The sequence below is a fragment of the Sphaeramia orbicularis genome, chromosome 3 (assembly GCF_902148855.1).
Source record: "Sphaeramia orbicularis chromosome 3, fSphaOr1.1, whole genome shotgun sequence".
Lineage (NCBI taxonomy): Eukaryota > Metazoa > Chordata > Actinopteri > Kurtiformes > Apogonidae > Sphaeramia > Sphaeramia orbicularis.
Window position 1 is genome coordinate 7,832,445 of NC_043959.1, and position 18,317 is coordinate 7,850,761.

Below are 18,317 nucleotides of genomic sequence, written 5' to 3' on the forward strand. Positions count from 1 at the left end.
CACAATCCTCCGTGACAGATGTATGAGTAAGAGGGTCAAAGTTTGAGGCACAATGTTACATCCAACAGAGTGTGTGTACTTTGTAAGGGCAGCTGCACTGAGAGTACAAAGAAAAGTCTGTAATTTGGAACACACCCTACTATTTTTAGTTTTCATTACAACATAGAGGAAGCAGTGGACCCTGATATAACACACCTGGGCAGAGTAGAGCTCAAGATGACTTAAGTGGCTTTTCAATGCATCAGATCACACCAGTTGGTAAATGTAGGTTAGTTCACAGTCACTGGATTTAAAGGTTCATTGTGTAATATTTAGTGACCTCTAGTCAACTGAAGGTACCCCACCACTACCTCACCCACTCCTACAGTGGCTGATAAAAACACAAAAAAGGCAAAAGGTGTTACCAGGTCTTTTTTTGGTTTAGTTCGTAATGACTCTGGTCCACTCTAAAATCTAGGAGAAGGTGTAAATGCAGCTGTAAAATAGAAAAGAAGAAGAGATCTGTTCTAAGAAACTGTAGAAATATGGCGTACAATGTAACACAGATGACTCTGTAGAAACAGGTGACAACAACACAACAATTCATATCTTCATGTGCTTCTACACTAAAATGAACATAATTACAGTAAAATGACAGTTATTTTTCCCTGAATCACATACACTGGGCCTTACGTTTCCTTTGTAACCTCAGAGAACATCAGACTGGCAAACAGCTGTAAACAAGACCGCATTTTCTAGAACATTTTGTCTCTCAAAACAACGTCCTAGGCCTCTTGAACAAGACAAAAAGAGTGCCATTCGGTTATATCTACTGAATTTATGTAGTTTAACATTAATATCTCATGTATGACTTGTATTGACCAAGGGATTCTTCTCATGCAGTACCTAGTCAGCCCCTTAATGATCAAATTAAAGGCCTTCACAACCCTTTTTTTTTATTGATTTATTTCGAATATGGAAATGGTACAAGCTTCCTGATTGCTACTAATTGACTTCTTTGCACAACATAATATAGAAATGAAAATTCAAGGAAGCAAAAATAATAATAATACACAAAAAAAAGAAAAAGAGTCATATTCGAAAAGGAGTGAGAGGAAGCATTGCTTATTAGCTGTCACCCCTTTGTCTAAACCAGCAGAAAAAAAAAAAAAAGAATATATATATACATACACACACACACACACACACACACACACACACACACATACACACTATATATGCTACACATATATACATATACACACATATACATACATACCCATGCACATACACTTTCATATATATGTACAAATACATATGTACCCTGAGCTTAAATATTACTATACACTATGACACATTGTTCACATCTTAAACCTAATATGTCCTTTACAGTAGTGATGGCTGGTCAAAATGTCCTAATGATGCAGAAACATTCTTAGTTTAAAACTCAAATATGCCCTCACAAGTATAGAAACCCATGTACACATGCACACACACGCACACACACACACACACACACACACACACAGATAGTATTTTTGTGAGACTGTATAATGACACATCTGTAGCTTCCAGCCCTGACATACCTCACCTTAACTGACATATGACTGCAATAGACTGATCCAAAGGTGACAAATGGTCCTCGTAAAGACAGAAGTATAATCTTACACCGCTGGAGTGTACTGTCTCAGTTCCTCTCCACTTTTTGTGGTGGGGTTTCAAAGGTTAATAGCTTCTTTGTTAATGTCAAACCTGCACCTCCATCTAGTGGCGGATAATAAAATCACATGCAGTACCAGTCCTGTCTTTTCTCCTCCTCTCTTCTGTCACGCTTCAAATTGATTTTGAGATCATTTATTTTTGCCTTTCAGTTGAAAACATGAATGAAAATGAGCTGTTTCTAGTTTACCCTATAGAAACCTTTGTATCAACAGGCACAATACATTTGACAGCAGTCAGCACAACGATGTTTATACAGAGCAGCTTCTAGGGGTAAATGTTAATGTTGGAGTTTGTTATTCCTGACAAGTTTCAGGCAGTGTAGCAACACAAACAAGCACACAATCACAGTTCAGAAAGAAAGAATTTGTGGCTTTGAGGAAGAGTGTGAGGAAAAGGATGTTGATGATATCAATAAAGAAATGTGACCAAAGAATTTAAAGCACTTTTGTCTAAGGTTTGGTCAAACAGACATTAACAGGATTAGTGTACAATATTGTGATATCTAGTGTTAAAGTTGCACACTGTAATACGTCGGATAATCCCCACCTTTCCGTTGCCTATGGTGAAATACCCTCATTAGAGCCTGTCCTTTTTAGTCTGGTCTGTGCTTTTTGGTTAAAAGGATATTAACTCTGGTCCACAGTCAAATATAGCAGGATGTGCAAGACACAACTCACTGAACTGGGAAAAAAAAAGAGAAGAAAAAGAAGTCAATTTTGAAATGATAATATAAAGGGCTTGTCAATAGTGATTATTATCTAATGATTATATTTAATGTCTACACCTTAACCCCCTTAAATCTTACACACTGGACCTTTAATGTCCCCCTGATAGAAACCACATTCTGTTGTTTCCACTATTACATTTTCTTGTATTTTGCAGTTTCTTAAAAGTTTGATGTGTCAGATTTGTGTGTGCTTATATGATGGTTATGTTATAGTCTTTTTCATGCTAGAAACCCATTGACTGTTATCCCTGTAAGTGCCAAAGTTGCATTATTGCCACTGAATGAAACAGACAGCTTTTTGAAACCTTGATGTCAAAATTGAATGTATATTTAAAAAAAAAACCCTCTGGCACCTAAAGGGTTAACCTTAGCCAACTACACTGAGCAAAAATATAAATGCACCATGTGACACTTAAAATTTTAATAGCATTAGGTGTTGCACAATATATTAAATCACACACAGTCTATTTTGTTGATCAGTGTGGTACAGATCACTGTCCATTAGAACACGATAGTGGCGTCTGGCATTCAGGGACATTCATGTGGACACGGTGGGGTCCGGTTGATGGAAATCGCAACTCCATATCTCATGTGTCCACCGTTGGCTTCCTGTAGAGCGACTCATCGTCTTCTCATCAAATTGAAAATAATATCAATTGTGACCCGTGGAATGTTATTCCACTCCTCTTTGAGGGCTACATGGAGCTATGGGATGTCATCCAGAGCCGTTCCCGCATGATTTGCAACATCTGTGTCACGGTGACATCTGAGGAAATGTGACATTTTGAGGTGTCCTTTTATTGTCCCCAGTATAAGGAGTGTCTGAAAACTGTTAATGCTGTTTGAGCAGCATGTGGACATGCCACGGCTCTGTTGTGGGTGGAATCACTGGATCACTGAGCTAGTGCTCATTCACAGAGATGGACACAAAGTTTGTTTATAAATCAAGAGAATTAACCATGTTTTACAATTATAAGACATCATGAGTTGGGCCACATGTCTCATGTTGCACAAATACTGCACATGGTGCGTTTATAGTTTTGCTCAGTGTACAATTTTAAACATCCCAGCTGTTAAATCCATGTTAACTTCCACAGTACACAAACCCTGCTGCTTGTGCTCAAGTTTATTGCATCTCTTGCATTGCTTTACACCTGCAACAGTGTGCAATCATTAGAAACTGATGAAACTAGCAAATACCAATAAACCAGTTCCCTGCACAAAACACACCGCAATATAAAGTTTATGTAAACACACAAGCACACACAAATATTACATAGAGATCCTTTAAATGTCATCAGAAAACACTGGTACATTCTGGCAGTGGCCTCACTGTGATTGTGACTTTATTAACCCTCACATATTCACTGCAAAGTGATCAGGTCATTAGAGATGGACTCATAAAGGCTGATCCCCACACAGACAGAAAAATTGGGGCTAGAGTCTCTTGGACCACTGCTCTACCAGTGATCTATCTATTGAAATGTACTTTTGGGCTCTATTATGTGAGTGAGACAGGAACAGAACTGAAAATCCTAATTTCTGAGCTCAAAACTGGCATAAGAGTCTCCTATGGGTAGGCACAGTATCTGTGCTGGACATTCTGTTTGCAGTTTTAAAGTTCAGGAGTACTGGCATGAACAGGCCTTTATATGAGGAGGGAACAGAGAAAGGACACTTCTCCAAAGACAGGCCTGGATGTAACATGTATAGACTGTGTAGTCAAAGGGCATCAATGATGAAGTAATATTGTCTGTTTTAAGTTCAACTGTTAATGGTCATCTACGTATAATGTTTATTTTAGGAAATACTTAGATAGACACATGTATTTACATATGAATTACTCATTGATCTGAGTTATCAAGATGATATGGAGTAAATCTAAAAATGAAAAAGTTTTTCTTTGTGTTATTATTTGTTTTACCATTTGAGTTTTGTTTTCAGTACATACATTTATATGGGCATTGTGTATCATGTATTTTGCTTTGTGTTTGTTTTTGGTGTTTTTTTTTTTTTTGCTTTTTTCCACGGGTAAACTGAGCAAAAGTTTCTGATTCTGGTTAAAGTAAAGGTTTTGCAGGAATAGTGAAACATGCAGCCTCTTAAATGTCCATAAAGACCACACAGGTCATCTGGTGCAGGTCTGCTCTGTGTTCCAGAAGTCAGAACTGAAGATGGAGAATCAGCGTTCAGTTTCTATGCTCCGTACATCTGGAACAAACTACTAGAAAATATCAGGTCTGCTGAGAGTCGAGGTTAAAGACTCACCTGTTCACTGCTGCCTTTGACTAAAAGGCTTTTTACTTTTTTAATTTTACATTCTACTTCAAAACTCTGCACTGCAACTCTTGCTTTAATGTGTGTGTTTTTATATTTTTTGGGTTTTATGCGCTGTTTTCTTACTTGCTGTTTTTAATCACCTTTTACATGTTTCTTGTATGTTTTAAATGTGTTTCTTTTTCCCTTGAAAAGTGCTAGACAAATAAACTTGCCTTGCCTTACCTAAAGTAAAACAGTAAAAAGCCTTTGAAGGATATTTCTGTTTGTATGCAAAGTGAACTGAACCTCAGGTCATATTGAAATTACGTGATGGCTGTTGAACTGTTCTAACTTCAAATAAAATTAAATATATACTACTTTGAATAATGGACAGTAACTTGATTCCAATGTGCAAATCAGTTTTCAAATCAAGTATTCTACTGATTTATTTTCCTGGGTTGTCTCGTTGCATCTTTTAGACAATATTCTTTAAGTTTGTCATGTGTGAAATGCACAGATGGACACTGTGGTTCCTATGTCTTATTTGTTATTTCATGTCTTATATGTTGGGAAATAGCACAATGATGCATCATAAAAGTAATCAAATGCCTTACAACTAAAGTCACAAGACTGTTTTGAAAATGTCTTACAGGCTGAATTCATATTTTTCCATGTTTCAAAATAAATTATTCTAAAATATTCTAAAATTATTGTTCCGTTTATTAGGAACATCTGCTAATACAGTGTTGTGAGTGTAGCCTCAAATCCTACCTCTATAAAGGTTGTGTTTGTAAAACTCTTTAGAGAGGTGTGAATTTAATGGAGGCTGTAATTTGATGATGAGGTTATAACTTTAATCACATGAATGGGATAGACAAAATATTAAAGCCTCTTGGTACATTCAATAAAAATTCATCAGTACAACACAGTGCTGCCTTCAAAATGGTCTTAAAATTGAAGCAACACCTCTACAACAGTAGAAACAGTAAAACCCTCATGGACATTGAACTGTAAACTAGTCTGTATTTCAGGATTTTGGTTTTGCCTCATGCTTCCCTGGCAGTGATGAGGACAAAAAGACACAACCTAGAGTTCTTCTGAGCTTCTGTCAGCAGTTGTTTTAATCTACATGAATTGTGAGCAGTTCCATCGGTTCAGTTCCAGAGGTAATCCATGTTAGATACACTCTGACAGGACAGATTAGAGCCAGAAAACCTGCTTCCAGGCAAACAATGTGTCCAGGTTTTTGGATCATCTGTAAAGTGAAAAGGCAAGCAGAAAGTGCCACTTGTCTGTGTGTATTTGTCGACAACATATCCACAGTGTGTCTTTGTGTGTGTTGTGTGTGTGTCCAGGTTGTCCCACAGGTTTCTACGGTGCTCAGTGTGCAGAGGTTTGTCGTTGTCAGAACGGGGCAGACTGTGACCACATCAGTGGACAGTGTTCCTGCAGGACGGGCTTCATTGGACAGAGCTGTGAACTCAGTGAGTGGATTTATGTATGTGCACTACAGCGCAGCAGTGTTGGCTACAGAGACTCATACTGTGTATCCACTTCTGTCAGGAAAATGATTTCAGCTTTTAACCTCCTAAGACCCAGCTATGGGTTTTCTGTCCATGTTTGTGGACAAGAGTTTCACAAATTTATACAAAAAAAAAAAAAAAAGGACCAATGGCCCTGTAGCTTACCGGCCAAATTAAAAACTTTGGGAAATGTATCCAGATGCCATTTATTATCACCCAGTTATGTGTATTTATTATATTACAGAAATAGGCCATGTTTTGGTCATATTCCAATCAGATCTGTAAAAAATTAAAATTCCAACTTAATATCATTGATACTTACTGATTTATTGTAACAATCCACTTCCTATCTCTTATAATGGGAAAATTTTTCAAAGTCGCACCAAATCCAGAATCAGATCCAGATCCAAATAATTTCACTAATTTTTGCTGACATCATCATAAAGAAGCTGTATACCAAGTTTGAAGTCAATCAGAATTGTAGTTTTGGAGAAGAAGATGATTGAAACTTCTGTAACGGACGATGACAGACACCACATGACGACAATAACTTACGGCCTGTCAGCTGGTAAGCTAAAAGCAAAAAAGCTTGTACTTTGCTGACATTTCCTGGGTCTTAGGAGATTAATACCCTTTAAATTTTGAAAGAGTTCAGGATCATCACAAAATATAAGGTAATGTTATCATTTCTCTTTAATAATGGAGTGTTTAAACATCTGATTTATGTTATAGTGTTTATAGGAATGATCCTTTATAAAGCTTCACTGTGGGTTTTTTTGTGAATTTGAAGGCATATTTGTAAGTCTAAATGTCCTTGAAACTTAATTTATACCAGGAGCGCATCCAAAAGGGGCCCCTGTATACTTACAAAACAACTAAACAAACCATGTCCAGAAGCTTCTCAAAACATCTAAATGAAAAAAAAACATACTAATAAAAACTAAATGGTGAGTTTTGAGAGACAATCCCAATACATAAAAGACATAACAAACTGTGAAGCTGAAAGCTGAACTGAAGCACTGTGGTGCTGTTTATCTTTCAAATGTTCATTGTGGTCGGTTTCAGATGCTGCAGCTCTTTCATAATTCATAGTTTGAGTTATTGTTTGTTCAGTATTAATTGTCAGCCTTGTAAATCCAAGCTGGACTGACTGTACATATCCTGACCAAGGAAAAAAAAATTCTCACTTTGTGCAGTAATCTACACCTGGATTTACTGCCTCCGTCAATAATGAGGGCGCTTTGTTGATTCCATTTACATATTATATGGGGATTCCCATGTACTTTCCTCTACAGCTGCTCCATGTATAATTTTCTAGAGCTGCCACTGCTTTATAAATGCATCAGAAGTGGAGAAATGTTTTATATTCAAAGGCTCCACTTGTGATTTTACAGATATTTGATTAAGGCAACACTTGTATCAAAGACACTGTGTTAAATGTGAGGATCCTAGTGGTTTTTCTAATCCAGACGTGGGTTTTCATGAGTTGGCAATCTCATTCCAGGTTTCGTGTGTAACCCATCAGGCCCACTCACGTTACATACAGAACCTGCCCATTTAAACACAAATAAATTGTGAGTGATTTTGCTAAACCAGCCATTTTTGTGAAACACTGCCTTACATAATTAGTTTGATTCCCAAAATGTACCTGTGAGAGAGTAAAAAGATATTTTAAAAAAACATAGTAGCATGTAATTTTTGTGTCCTTTTTACCGTATTACACGCAGATTTTTGTATTTTAAAAAATTATATAAAAAATATGAAAATTTGTTTTATCTGAAAAATAATTTCTTTTTTATCTCAGTAAATATTTTTTAAACATGTGCAATGTGCTTCCAAACTTGTTTCATAACATTAGTTTACATCTGGTTTGAATTTTTAGCCCCCATGTCCTGTTTTTACATTTACAATTACATTTATGCATTTGGCAGATGCTTTTTTCTAAAGGGACTTACAGGGGGAAAACCAAAATAAAAGAGATAAAATACAAAAATAGATTAAAGACATAAAACTGCCGTACAGTTAAAAACAGTGTCATACAGAAGAATAAAAAAGCAAAATGGTAGACTAACAAGAATAGATTAAAAAGACAGCTGTACATCTAAAAACAGTGGAAAAAAAATACCAAGTAAAAAAACAGAATAAACATAATAATACATTTAAAATGGAATGTTTGAAAATGCTAGGACAGGAGGTGCTCTCGGGAGGTGCACCTCCCTTTTTAGGGACCAGTTTCATAGAAGCATCCATATACAAGTGTGCCATTTCGTATTACAAAAACTCCCAACATATAACTGTAATAACCCATGTAAACCTTGTGCATAATTGAATGCACAGCCATGAGAACTGCAAATAAGTATAATTAATGCTATACTAATACTATATAAGTGTTCATTCACAAATATTTTACCAAAGAGTAAAAAGACACAGACGTAGACACAGACAGCACAGATCTAAGGCATACAGTCTGAAATGAACAGATGACTAAGTATGAAATGAGGCTGTGTTTTTGTTCATAAAATGTGAATAAAGTTTTTCAGCTGTCATTGCAGCACTGTGCAGCGTGACAGAAATATAGAAAAAACAGTCTTAACATGAAAAAAACATCTGTCTGAAGCCAAGTTTGTGATGAATAATAGCCTGTATGTTACAATGTGTGACGTGAACAGTGGGTTATTAGATGAGTCAGCTATTGAAGAACTTTGTCAAACAAAAAGCTGCTCTGGTGAAATACGCTTATGAAGATCATAAAATCTGGAAGAAATCTCTTCAGAAGCCTCTGTGATGATGGTTTAAGTGCAGATTCATGTGACTCTGAATAGATTTTCAGGGAGCTACAGCACAGAGAAATAAGACAAATACAGCACTTTGAACACAACTGGATAAATGTGGTCAGTACAGTCACATCTCAACATTAGTTTTCAGTTTTCATGGAACTGGGGAACATACTGCGAAACATCAAACATTTGCTATCTTTGCGGTTTTATGTTTTGTTTTTTTTTTCATGTTTTCTCCAACTGTGAGATTTTAAGACATACTAATGTATCGTGTCCTTTCCAGAATGTCCTGCGGGGACGTTTGGTTACGGCTGCCAGCAGCTGTGTGAGTGTATGAACAATGCAACCTGTGACTACGTGACGGGAACCTGTTACTGCAGCATTGGCTTCAAAGGCATCCGCTGTGATCAGGGTGAGGACTAATGGAGCTGTGTGTGCGAGGAAATGTAGTGTGTGATGCTGTTCCTGTCTGCTGGAGTCTTTAGATGTAGCATAGAACAGGAGATGAACATGCATATTGATCTGGTGTAGAAAGGCATTTTATTCAAGATGTGCTCTTACTATTGAATTTAAATATTTATTCAAATAAAGAGATCATTTTTAGAAGACAGACTGCTGGAACTGAAATAATATAAATAATCTGTTAATACTGATTTTAATACTGACCATAAGTCTTCTCTTAGTTTATACGACACCTGTGATGGGTCTTCAGTTTTCATTCTCTTTCTAGCCACAGGCCTAGATATGAATGTTCACTCTCAGTCAGTTTCTCAACTCTGCAAGTTTTGTAAGCTATTTTATCTCTAACAGTACCACAAGGAACAGCATAACCCAACTCCTCAAAACTTCCCAGGACAACTCCAAGGTCGTACATTCTGTCTGTCTTTATCTTATTTTCTTTCTTCTGCTTAGCAACAGTGTCATACATCATATTAACCAATCACATTTAAGCTTGGCGCAGGCTACTATAAGTTAGACTGACTTCCTGGACAGGTCAGAACTGACTTCTGAGAGAGGGCGAAGCTTCGTCTGTCAGTTTCTCACTTGTGCACAATAAAGGAAGGCCTGACTGACAACCGATCCATTCTCCATGAACTTCTTTGTCGTTTATGCCTCCACGACAAACCAATAACATGTACGAGGGCCGTTCAATAAGTTCATGGCCTCACCCAGAACAGAACAACACAGACTGATAATTTATATTTTATTTTTCAACATAATCTCCATTTACATCAATGCACTTGGTCCATCGATGTTCAAGCATCACTATCCCATCACGAAAGAATGTAACATCCTATATTATAACAACCAGTATTTCTGGGTGAGGCCATGAACTTATTGAACAGCCCTCGTACATATCAATAACTGGTTGTTAATCGATCAATATTACCCATGTTTAATGATGCAGTTCCATCAGAGTCAAATGACTTGTTCAGGTTCTGTCTTCTATAACCTGTAGATTTCATGAGTTATTAATTGATGAGGAAGAAGATTTATTGTAATTACCTCCGCCAAGGATGGTGGAGGTTATGTTTTCATCGGGGTTTGTCTGTTGGTCTGTCTGTCCGTGTGCAAGATAACTCAAAAAGTTATGGACGGATTTGGATGAAATTTTCAGGTAATGTTGATACTGGCACAAGGAAAAAATGATAAAATTTTGGTGGTGATCGGGGGGGTGGGTGGGGTGATCTGCCTTGGCAGAGGTCTGCGCTCTCCAAGTGCTTTTCTAGTTTTTCTTTTTTTTTACTTTTTATTTGAACTTTTTTAAAACACTTTTACAGCACAGTAACAACAATAACAGAGCACAAAACAACAAGGGGGTGGTGGTGTTCCATATGCACTCATCTGCTTTTCTGCATCAGATCTGGTTACAAGAATTAGTGCCCTTGAATATGGTCCATTTCTCCCACCTTTAATTAACAGTTGTCACCTTAATCCTCAGATGAAACGTTAATTTTTTCCATGGCATATATTTCCTCCATAATGTCCAGCCATAGCTGTAGTTGAAGAGGGTCACTTTTTAACCAGTTCCTTGGGACAACTATTTTGCAGGCAAGAATTAATATTTTAAATAGGTATGCATGTTCTTTTTTAGTGACATCATCAGGTATTAGACCCAAGTAGATAGTCTGGGGGTCCATTGGAATTTTATGATTTAAAATGAACTCCATTGTCTGAACAGCACTGTTCCAAAACAATTGCATTTTTACACATGTCCAAAAGATACAGTATGTGCGTGGTTGGCATTCATGTGGCCACACCCTCTCCAGCATTGCTACTGTTTTCCTAGTTGTTTGCTTTTTATGTTTGGTGTAATAAAAAAACGAAGGAGGTTTTTCCAGCCAACCTTTAGAGCTGGTGGATGTTTGCTGTGTTTTACACATAGAATGCCTCTCACTTTCAGAGTAATATTCAGTTCTTATTCCCGTTTCAATTTAACATAAAGAAGATTTATTGTAATTTAATTATGGTCTAGTGTTGTTGAATTTTATTTGTGGATCCTATTCAGAGAAAGTTGTATTGCATAATTGTTATCTGTGCTTTTTAGGTCCACTATTGACATCAGTTGATTTAAATTGTTTAAAATAAATATGACAGGTGCACATAAAGTTGTGTGTTGCCTTGTTTAATCTATGCGCTTGCCTGTAAATTTGGAATAATTTTATTTTTTGACAAATTCCTCTTTCTTTTTAATTTTTACTTTTTATTCTAACCTTTTTAAAACACTTTTACAGCACAGTAATAACAATAACAGAGCACAAAACAAAAGCGGTGTCAATTCTATGACAATATTGCCAAAGTGTCTGTTTAATTGTAACTTAATTTTAATGACGACATTTTTGTAATACCAGGTGATTTCATGTATAGAGCGTGTTTGAACCACAAGAATGTCATTAATTCTCATAACATTAACATAAAATGAATTCACATCATTGCATTTTCGTAGACCCTGATATAATTTAGACTTAGTGGGTGTTTGTATGTTTGAAGACCTTAATCACTTCGCTGCTCTATGATAAGTTACTCTTAATCTCCCTGTCAAAAATGTTTTACCTGTAAATATCTGTACTGATCCTTGTCCTCCAAATGATGTTTTTTTCATTTTTTCAAATGATTTAAAGGTTTTCCCCTCAATGAGAAATTCCTCTTTGTAGATTAGATAGAACTTCATTGATCCTTTGAGCAGAGGCCTTGAAAATGAGAATTCTTACAGTCCCTGTTTTGGTTCCACTGGGGAATGAACCCAGGACCTTCTAAGCAGACATGATGACCACTACACTATGGAACCTCTGTTTGTCCTCAGATATTCACGTCAGTAATCACCTTTGACCTGGTGCAATGATTACATAATGAGTCCCAGTTACACTTTATGTATCATGAATAAATCACATTGTCACAATCATTTCATGAGAAGACGTAAACATATTTTATTCAAAGTTGGGCAACAGTGTATGTTAATTTTCATAAATCTGAGCTGTGGTCATCTTGTAATGCATACACCACAGAAGTAAACAACTGTTTTGAAAGAGGCTACAAGAATACAGAAAATAAGTGCATAAATAAATAGCAACACATATACAATACATATGCTCTAATAGATGGATGAAGAGTGACATGTAAGGAGTTTTATTTTGAAGCTGTAAAGGTTTACTGTGGAAAGTGTATGAGAATCTAAGTGCAAAATGGGAAATAGCTTTCATTAATGTGTCAACAGATGTTCAAAACACACTTCTTGTCCTTCTTTTTTCTGTTTTATAGTGTGTGATGTCCAGTTTGAAGGTGCATCACTGCTCCTTACTCTGATTGTGGAACAGAGTTAATAACCCTTTAACTAAAAGCCCAAAATAAAATATAGGCTGACTCTAACAAGAGCCAGTAAGAAAGTGTGTGGGGGGTATTCATTTGTTTTTCATCTGCCACTACACCACTACATACCACTAAATATAATACACTAAACTACTAATGATTCAAAATGAAGGTTTCAGACTTTACAGCAGTTCACAGTAACACCCCCATGTGCAAATGCAGTGTAAATATGTATATAATACTTGCATTTAAAACTTGTTCTTGCACTTTATTTTTGTATTTGCTGCTGTCAACTGTGAAGTTTCCCCATGGTGGGATCAATAAAGTCTATCTTATCTTATCTTATCTTATCTCATCTTATCTTATCTTATCTTATCTTATGTCATCGTATCGCATTGTATCGCATTGTATCGCATCGCATGTTATCTTATCTGATCTTTTCGTATCTTATCGCATTGTATCGTGTCGTATCGCATCTTATTGCATCTTACCGTATCTTATCTTCTCGTATCTTATCACATCTTATCTTATTGTATTGTATCGCATCTTATCAAATCTTATCGTTTCGTATCTTATCTTATCAAATCTTATCGTATTGTATCTTATCTTGTCTTGTCTTGTCTTTTCTTTTCTTATCGTATCTCATCTCATCATATCTGGTCTTATCTCATTTTGTCTTATCTTACCTTGTCTTACCTTGTCTTGTCTTGTCTTGTCTTGTCTTCTCTTCTCTTCTCTTCTCTTCTCTTCTCTTCTCTTCTCTTCTCTTCTCTTCTCTTCTCTTCTCTTCTCTTCTCTTCTCTTCTCTTCTCTTATCTTATCTTATCTTATCTTATCTTATCTGTGTGTATTCTCATAGCGGCCCTGATGATGGAGGAGCTGAACCCGTACACAAAGATCAGCCCGGCTCTGGCATCAGAGAGGCAGTCTGCAGGCGCCGTCCTGGGCATCATCTTCCTGCTGCTGCTCATCATGGCCATGCTGGGTCTGGTGGTCTGGTTTCGGTACCGGCAGAGAGAGAAAGGCCACCATGTTCCGAGTGTCACCTACACACCGGCCCTGCACATTAACAGCACCGACTACTCACTGTCAGGTAAGACTCAAACATACCCAAGCTTTGTTCATGTTTCCTTCTACAGCAGGTTGATTGGACAAAAGGGAATGAAAGGGATGATTGTTTATACGATCATTAATCTAAATACACTTGGTCTACTCACTGCATCAGTTAGAGTTAAACAAGTTGTTGCAAGTGAAACATATCAAATAACTGCAGTAATTATCCAGTGGAAGGATCCAAACTATTTATTTAGGTTTACTCTACTTGGTAGTACAGTACATATACTGTATGTTATATGATTTCAGTACCATTAAATGTTAATGTTAACTCAGTAAACAGGATATGACAGCATTGACAAGAGACCAAATGAATCATTGCTGTGAATTAATTGCAAATGTCAAACGAATTCTATCTTTTGATATATGTACACGTCAACAAATATATAACATAAGCCTTGCTATTTTTACATATTTTAATGTAGAAATAACACATGCAATGTTTTTAACATCCCATTTACTTTTTTTTCCATTTAAAAATGACCTTCAATGACTAATTGTTGAATTTTTCTTTGAGCTCTAAGTACTGTGCAATTTTGTTGCACAACTGGTGTAATGAAAATAAAGCCTGTTCTATTCTATTCTATTCTATTCTATTCTATTCTATTCTATTCTATTCTATTCTATTCTATAAATTCTTGCACAAACTATGGGCGGATATGAATGTAAGTGATTATTTGTATGATTAACCTTATGTGAATCTGAATAGAAATATACAGAAACAGAAAATGAGTGAATGATGTTTTATGACAGTGGCGTGTGTCATGGCTCCAGTTGGAGTTCCTTCATTTGAATTTTCAGTGTTGAAATATTTCACATCATGTCAAGTTGTTAAGATCCCTCCGTATGCAGGCATCTGGATATGAGGTGCATGAGGGCGTGCATACATGTGTGTGTTTAAGCTCAGCCTCTGTGGCCTCTGTGGTGACAGCAGGGCTGCAGTGCATAGGCCTGCTCTCGTCTGCAGAGTCTTCCCCCAGTAACAGCTCCGTAGGCGGCTGCTTCACCAACCCCAGCTACCGCACCCTGGGTCCCTGCACCTACGCTGCACACTACGCCAAGCCAGACAAGAGGAGCGCCACCAAGGTGGGCTATACCTGCACAATGTCCACTCACGTGTTAATGTTCAGTGGAAGTCTGTTTAAAAACCTGCACTTCATCCACAGACAAATGACTGTTAGTTAAGGTTGGAGAATCCTGCCAAATAATGCAGACAAGTTAAAGGAACCAACAACCTGTTTGATTCACAACGGTACTGAGAACAAACGAATTTTTGCAGATCTAAATAAGTTGTGAAATGAAATATCTGTTAACCAGTTTTGTTTTGGGTTTTTTTGTTTTGTTTTTTTAGTTTTTTAGTACATCACAAATACTTTTGCAGCTCCTGCTGGACATGACTAAAACAGTATATTACTATTAATATATTAAAGGACAGAATATTAGGTCATGATGTACATTCAGCTTCTTGTAATAAGTGTAAGTTAAAAAGTAAAAAGGCTGTTCATAATAGCATTATAAACACAATTGTTATTAAATTATTATTTGTAAGCATGTATAATAACCATATTAACAGTTCGTAGACTGCTTACAAATGTTAAAAATTTTGTCTTTATGAATTTAATATAATAGTATCAAAAACATACTTGTTCACTTTGACTTACTTATCCATTGTGTTTTTATTAAACCTTTACCCCCAGTAAACTAAGCCTTTACTTATTAAATGATAACAATAACTTTTTGGGATTAATAAGGACTTATTACCCATTAACTACTGATCACGCTTTAGTTATACATTATGTTCATGGTTATTGCTCAATAAAAATAAGAACAGTGTAAAGACATAAAATGGCTTTAACATATGCAGAAGTTTTAAATACACCTTTAAATTCTATCTTCATAAAACGGTAACAGTGTCGGTGTCCAGCCCCTGATGAACTATTCAGGGATTATAGGGTCATTTCATAGGAACCAGGAACATGGATTTTATTCCATTCTTTGTGTTTCTGTGTGTTTTCAGTTGAAGACAAAGAGGCGCCACAGGAACAGTGCTCCAGAATGGGGTGCTTACTGTAACCTCAATGAGCTGGGTCAGTATCTGGTTCAGATTCTTCACATTATGAATTTACAATAGTTGCATGAGCTGTTCAATAAAGGATTAGAGTATATTCATATCATCGTTTGTAGACAGATTAATTTTGCTAATGAACCGCCTTAGTTTAGCTTCTCAACTGTTCCTTCCTTGGGATTTTTATGACTTTTTTTTCCCTTTTAGTTAAGTGTAAAGTGTTTGCAGTCCCCCCTTAATAACGTATGACTCTATACTGAATGTATGTTCCAAATACATATTTAGTTACGAATTACTTTGTTTTCTTCACATACTATTTAGTCTATTATTCTCCCTCTTATTTACATTTCATACCTTAAAACTTCAGATTTCAGCACTGTCAGTTTGATCTTTACTTGTGGGTAATTATATCATTACATCATTAATTAACTGTCTCCCTTTTCTTAATTATAAGGTGAAAAAATGGAATATATTGAATGTACACTTGTCTCTGATAAAAAAAAAAATCAAGCGGTCCATCATTGTTGTCACATAATGTCACTTTTGCACTGAAAATAAAGCTCCTTTTGCAGCTCATAGTAGCTGTGAAAGTACTCATGACATAAACAACAGTTATTTTAAAATATAATCAAATTGAAATTGCATGAAAAAAAAACACTTTTTGTGTTTAAAGAACTTGAAGGGTTCACAGGAAGGTTTTCTCTTTTCTGATTTGTTCAGCCTTTACACATGTGGTTTTACACTTTTATAACACTTTTATCTGTGTAGAAAAAAAACTGAAAAACCCATATGAGCTGTTCTTGAACTGAAGCACCTGCAGCCAGAGCACATAAATAGAGTTCGATTTCGCTTTTCAGACCTTCTCTTTCCTGTTTTTTCAGGTGTTTACTGTTTGGACCGGCGGTACAGTTACCATGTGGAGCCACGCTACAGAGGTACAGTGTGTGGTCACCTGGGCCTGCGTGTGACCGCTGACCTCTGACTCCCCAGCCAATCCTCTTGCTCTTCTTCTCTTGCATCTTGAGCCTTGCTGAAAGTCATAATGGATGTGGATCTCTGCATGCACTGAGTAACATGAGACACTGTTCTGACTAGAGACCGAAACAGGATGGTGGACTGAATCAGCTGCCATGAATTGAATTGGATTAAATGGGAGAGAAAATCCTCTAAAGCACAACATACAGTAGAGTTGGCCTCTATATTATAAGAATAAAAAGAATGACAGGTCCATCTCCTGGAGTTATAAGATATGTTAGCATTTGTAGTCGTGGTCAGTTTGTTGTTTTTGTTTTACTTTGTCTCAGTGCTCTTAAAACTATCAGACATCAACTAATAGTGGATTTTAAAAGACTAACATATTGCAGTAGTTTGGAGCAGGAAAAAGCCAATAACAAATTAACTGGTTGATATACCCCTCACCCACATGGTAAAAAAAGGAAATTAGAAACTGGATAACTGTTAAATTGAAAAAATGTGTCAATAAATACTTAAAAAAATATAGAAAATTATAAAGGCCTGGACAAATGCGAGTATACATGTAAATCATACCATCAGCACAGATTAATGTGAAGAATTAATATAAAGAATCACCCAAACTGCTTTTAGTTACCATAAAAATGTAGATGTTGGGAAATTAAATATTTACAGTGACATTGATGAGGCACCATTTAGTTATTATTTTCATTACCAAACAATTGATTCTTGTTCGATCAAGTTTCGGATTTATTATTTTTATCTAAGAGTTAATCCAAGGACGATGTGTAGAATAACATGAAAAATAATGGTAAAGGTCCATCACAATTTGATTTATACAGAAGCAGGATTTTCATACAAATAACAGACTTAGAATAGAATAGAATAGAATAGAATAGAATAGAATAGAATAGAATAGAACAGAATAAGCTTTATTGTCATTGCTAAATACCGTTGTACAATGTAACGAAATTTGTTTTATGTTCTGTAAGGTATTGAGGGTAAAATACACACATCAAGTACAAAAATAGTCAAGAATAAAAAGATAAACATATAAACAGTCAAGTAAAAAAGACACACACACAAAAGTGACTCCAGTATCAATAAAATGTGCAGAATGTACAGGTGACAGTAACAACTATAATGTCAAGTCGTTTTAAGTAAAGTGAGTATTTGTAATAAGCAATGCACCAGAGTACTTTGGAACACCGGTAGAGTGTGTTAACTGGTATATGTCCTATACTTAAAGACATCTCATTTGGTTTATCAACAAGCACTTCTCCCATCAGCAGCTTAGTTTCAGTCTTCAGTCCAACAGGAAGTCTGGGTTTTAGTTCTTACTCTTCCCTGCTGAATAGATGATGCAACGTTTA

General features: G+C 36.2%; 1 protein-coding gene across 3 annotated transcripts in view; it reads left to right on the top strand.

Moving 5' to 3' along the window:
* LOC115438200 (multiple epidermal growth factor-like domains protein 11) overlaps positions 1–18,317 on the top strand; it is a 323,683-nt gene that overhangs the window by 292,237 nt on the left and 13,129 nt on the right. The window contains exons 19-24 of one of the 3 annotated variants that reach the window (XM_030161642.1): positions 6,043–6,171; positions 9,271–9,399; positions 13,654–13,887; positions 14,839–14,993; positions 15,925–15,994; positions 16,854–16,907. In XM_030161642.1, the coding sequence (XP_030017502.1) occupies positions 6,043–6,171; positions 9,271–9,399; positions 13,654–13,887; positions 14,839–14,993; positions 15,925–15,994; positions 16,854–16,907 (771 nt within the window). The remainder of the gene's footprint in view (positions 1–6,042; positions 6,172–9,270; positions 9,400–13,653; positions 13,888–14,838; positions 14,994–15,924; positions 15,995–16,853; positions 16,908–18,317) is intronic. The other 2 variants (XM_030161650.1, XM_030161657.1) reach the window with 2 other exon arrangements.